Raw genomic sequence first — 4436 nt, 5'->3', positions numbered from 1 at the left:
TTAGCTCGTTGCATTCCTTGTCTCTTTCCGATGAAAATGATGTATCACTCGAGATATTTTGAGGAACTTGAATTTTTTGGAAAAATCGACCTCTTACTCCCCCTTATGAAATTTTCGACCAAAAATCAACATTTTGCAATCGCGATTTTGCCCTTATTGGATTGTTTCCGACCTAAGAAGTCCCCCATAAACTCCTCTGAACCACCCCTGAAGCTGCAGGCCACTAATCCTTGCGAAACGTCGAGAACATTTCAATTGAATCTGGATGCTTACTTGATCCTGTTCCATCGACGCTGACTTTCCAGCAATATCCCGGATTGGACACTTCCTTGGTGTTCTCCGGGACGTAATTCCAGCTGAGTTTCCTGTTGGTGTTGAAGGCTTGCAGATCAACAGCCCTGATGTCGATGGGACTTTGTCGGGCTCCAGCCGCCTCTGGATAACTGTGCTGCCATTTTTCTGGACCTTAACACGCAAACGATTCCATTTTTGAAAAGGTTTGATTAATCTCTGTTTCATCAGTAGTTTTATTCACGATCGACTAATTTCTTTTATGTTGCAAATGGACTAAGTGATCAGAATTAGTGCTAAAATCCGTAAGACTAAGCAGAATGAAGTTATGCTAATGGACAGATTTTCGCACTTGGGCTGGATTGGATTTGGTGTTTGCATGTTCCAAGTGCTAATGTGATCAAATTTAGAAGTGTGCACATTCGAATCTGCTAAGGTTTTCACAGTAAGCTGATATACTTTGATAATCAGGCGAAAATTGATGCAACTGTTTGAGTAAGAGTGTTAAGTGAATTCGGTCAATATAGCGCGCGAAATGCAGCTGATGCACAAGAATGGTAATATTAGTCACAGTCGCTGGTAAACAGCATGTTTTATTCAGCAGGTTTTGCATGTTATGATGCATCGGTTGGTTACCCAATTGATTGAAGTGAATAAAGACCCTGAAAGGCCCTAATAAATTCCGTTGAAAACCGCGTATAAATAAGTCAAGAAAATCTATTTTTGAGGGACAAAAATCGTCTTTAAAGCGCTGAGCAATTGAAGCCGATTTGAATTCGTGCCAAATGCTTTTTTGATATAAAAAATTGTAAACACCGCTTTCAATTGCATTAATTTCGAATTATTATTGGCTCTGAAGTTGGAAAATTTTTGAGAAAACACCCGACTGTTGACCTGAATGTCGACATTGCGTCAGGTTTTTATTTTTCGCACACACTTTTGGCACCCACTTGAGACAATTCAGGGATTTTTCTATCGAAAAACTGTTTCCATTGATTGATGTGCGAAACGATCCCAGTTAAATGTTCATTTACCGTTTTCCTCGTTGTATCCCCATTCCAATGGCATCCTGAAAAACAACGAAAGCGTTAAAACTGGCGAATAATTCGTTAATTTAGACAAGGGCAAGGGCCAGAACGCATCAAAGTACTTACAAGAGAATTTCATTTTTAAGTAAAACATTTCGCCTTCGAGTCACTTTCAACTGTAGCAGGATCTGATGTGTGTTCATTTCACCCAACCGGCAACAGTGATGTGAAAAGCAAATTTTCGGGCTTTTTAAAATCGACTCTGATCCCTGATAGGTTTGCGTTTGTGGAACTTTTTCTATCAAAAATGTTTCATTGGGCAACGTCACCATCGTTTCGGCATTAGAGGAGCAGACATCGCAAACACCATATAAAGATAAAGAGGATTTGGCAAAAAGGTTCGCAAAATCACTTGCAGATTACTTTACGAGGATTAGGAGGATCTGCGGCTGTTTATAAATTTATGGCCGATTTTTTCAGTGCAAACGTGTCGTGTGCCCATTATTTTCGATGCGATTATCGGCCTGTAACTGATGGATCGCAGAAAAAGAACCAACCAGACCAGAAAATGGGTTTTAATCAGGAAGAACCAAGGCGTTTTTGGTTACATAAGTTGGAGGAAGCCTGGTCAGAATCAACGCGCAATTTTCCACTCAATCAAAGCTGCCATACAAAAACTGTTCCTTGAACTCACCTGGATGTTTTTTTGAAATCACAAAACGTCGAGAAAAATCAGTTCGCGCTTTTCGCAGAGAAGCTGGATTTGTAAATAGGATGGAGCAAGTTTCGGTCACTCAAGCTGGCCGCCTTGGAGGAAGTTCTTCCCCCACTACGCCAAACTATTGCTAATCAAAAAACAGCGGAAAATTTAGTGTCTCCTGGGGCAAGTGGAAGGGAGACACATTTATTGCCACTTATTAGCATCCAATTGATTTAGAGGAGCAAGTGGACTTAAGACTGATCTGAGCGGATCTCGCTCCTTTCCATCTCTAAAACTCCCACCAATTGACCCCAAAGAGGATCGTTCTCTCTGTACAGAAGGAACAAAATGCAATCAGTTATGTATGAAAAAGGCAAGGAAATTTGAGTTTCTAAAGAGAAAAACTGGCGGGATTCGAAGACGCAATACCAACAGACTCGTAACAAGGTGTAAAGCAGCAGGCACGTGACATGATAATAAAAAACTGCTAATCCGGGGGTTTTAAATTTTTCTAATAAATAAATCAAACCGCTAATCCCATGGAGTTAGTTAACAATGTGGTTTTACAGATATTTGCAGTCGACTAATGGGGATTAAACGATCCGCACTGGGGATGAGCGGAAAGCTCGTGTGTTGTTCCTGATTTGCACTTTTCACTCAATCGTAGCGTCATCAAAGAGCCCGAAAAACATCAGCAAAACCGGTTTGTTGGTAAATAGCACAAATCAGTCTGGTTGAGACGGAAACGGTTAGCGATCTAATGAAAAAATCCTCGAAACGTTAATGCCGCTAATTCTAACGTTATTTTCACCTTGCCTAATCACAATAATTAATAATAATTGTTCTTGATGTGCTGCGAGCAAACTGGGATTTGGTGTTTAATTACAAACAAAGGGTGCAGACGCTTTTGCAACGTTCATTTCTTGCTTGAATGCTGCAAAGATTATCGAACAGCCACTAATTAATTATCGATTAATTGCAGCAAATAATTGCGAAAACCAATCAGTAGTTGAAAAGTGCCAAGTCCAATAGACTGCAATTTTGAGCTAGAAACCATTCGAACAGTCAAGTGTTTTATGGACGTAAGCTTCCTCTTAATACTCGGGGCTTAAAGCCGATAGACTAGCTGGAATTTGGATGGGAAATTACGCATAATTTACTTCTTTCCAAGGTTACTGCGTCAAAAAGTGTAATTTTTTGAAAAGCACTTTGGATGGAATCGAAATTTTTGCTTCTATCCTCTTAGAGGTTAGGATTTCCAGCTGAGACTTATGTGCGAATTACAGTTCACAGCAGGGGCTTTTGAATAGATTAGAATCAACGCATCTGCAGTTCGAAGTTTTGTTTTTATTCTAGTTTCTTGCGTTGAATTTTTCCAATGTTGTCTGTCGCGTTTTTCTCTTGTCCTTTTTATCACTTTTGCATGATTATTTGAAACTAATGTACTTCCAAAATGTCCGTGATTTGATTTCTAAACTGTTAAAATGCCTCATTTGTGTATTTTGAAGTTCCAAATTTCCGTTTTATTTTGCTTTTCTGGCGTTGAATTTTTCCAATGTTGCCTGTCGCGTTTTCTCTTGTCCTTTAATCTTTATCACTTTTGCATGATTATTTGAAACTAACGTACTTCTAAAATTTCCGTGATTTGATTTCTAAACTGTAAAATGCCTCATTTGTGTATTTTGACGTTCCAAATTTCCGTTTTATTTTGCTTTTCTTGCGTTGAATTTATTCCAATGTTGCCTGTCGCGTTTTTCTCTTGTCCTTTAATCTTTATCACTTTTGCATGATTATTTGAAACTAACGTACTTCTAAAATTTCCGTAATTTGATTTCTAAACTGTTAAAATGCCTCATTTGTGTATTTTGAAGTTCCAAATTTCCGTTTTATTTTGCTTTTCTTGCGTTGAATTTTTCCAATGTTGTCTGTCGCGTTTTTCTCTTGTCCTTTAATCTTTATCACTTTTGCATGATTATTTGAAACTAACGTACTTCTAAAATTTCCGTGATTTGATTTCTAAACTGTTAAAATGCCTCATTTGTGTATTTTGACGTTCCAAATTTCCGTTTTATTTTGCTTTTCTTGCGTTGAATTTTTCCAATGTTGCCTGTCGCGTTTTTCTCTTGTCCTTTTTATCAGTTTTGCATTATTATTTGAAACTAATGTACTTCCAAAATTTCCGTGATTTGATTTCTAAACTGTTAAAATGCCTCATTTGTGTATTTTGAAGTTCCAAATTTCCGTTTTATTTTGCTTTTCTTGCGTTGAATTTTTTCAATGTTGCCTGTCGCGTTTTTCTCTTGTCCTTTAATCTTTATCACTTTTGCATGATTATTTGGAACTAATGTACTTCCAAAATTTCCGTGATTTGATTTCTAAACTGTCCTCATTTGTGTATTTTGAAGTTCCAAATTTCC

General features: G+C 37.9%; 1 protein-coding gene across 2 annotated transcripts in view; it reads right to left on the bottom strand.

Moving 5' to 3' along the window:
• LOC109543332 (carbonic anhydrase 13) overlaps positions 1-2170 on the bottom strand; it is a 4969-nt gene extending 2799 nt beyond the window's left edge. The window contains exons 1-3 of one of the 2 annotated variants that reach the window (XM_019913005.2): positions 2014-2170; positions 1326-1360; positions 274-465 (exon numbers count right to left, since the gene is read on the bottom strand). In XM_019913005.2, coding sequence (XP_019768564.1) covers positions 274-465; positions 1326-1359 — 226 coding nt within the window. In that variant the 5' untranslated portion in view covers position 1360; positions 2014-2170. Of the gene's footprint in view, positions 1-273; positions 466-1325; positions 1361-1445; positions 1712-2013 lie in introns of those variants that run through there. The other variant, XM_019913004.2, reaches the window with a different exon arrangement.
• Between the last annotated feature and the right edge of the window lie 2266 nt (positions 2171-4436).

Source organism: Dendroctonus ponderosae, unplaced genomic scaffold (assembly GCF_020466585.1).
Source record: "Dendroctonus ponderosae isolate FM_Combo_2020 unplaced genomic scaffold, Dpon_F_20191213v2 Dpon_F_20191213_9, whole genome shotgun sequence".
NCBI lineage: Eukaryota > Metazoa > Arthropoda > Insecta > Coleoptera > Curculionidae > Dendroctonus > Dendroctonus ponderosae.
This window is presented reverse-complemented; position numbering and strand designations above follow the sequence as displayed.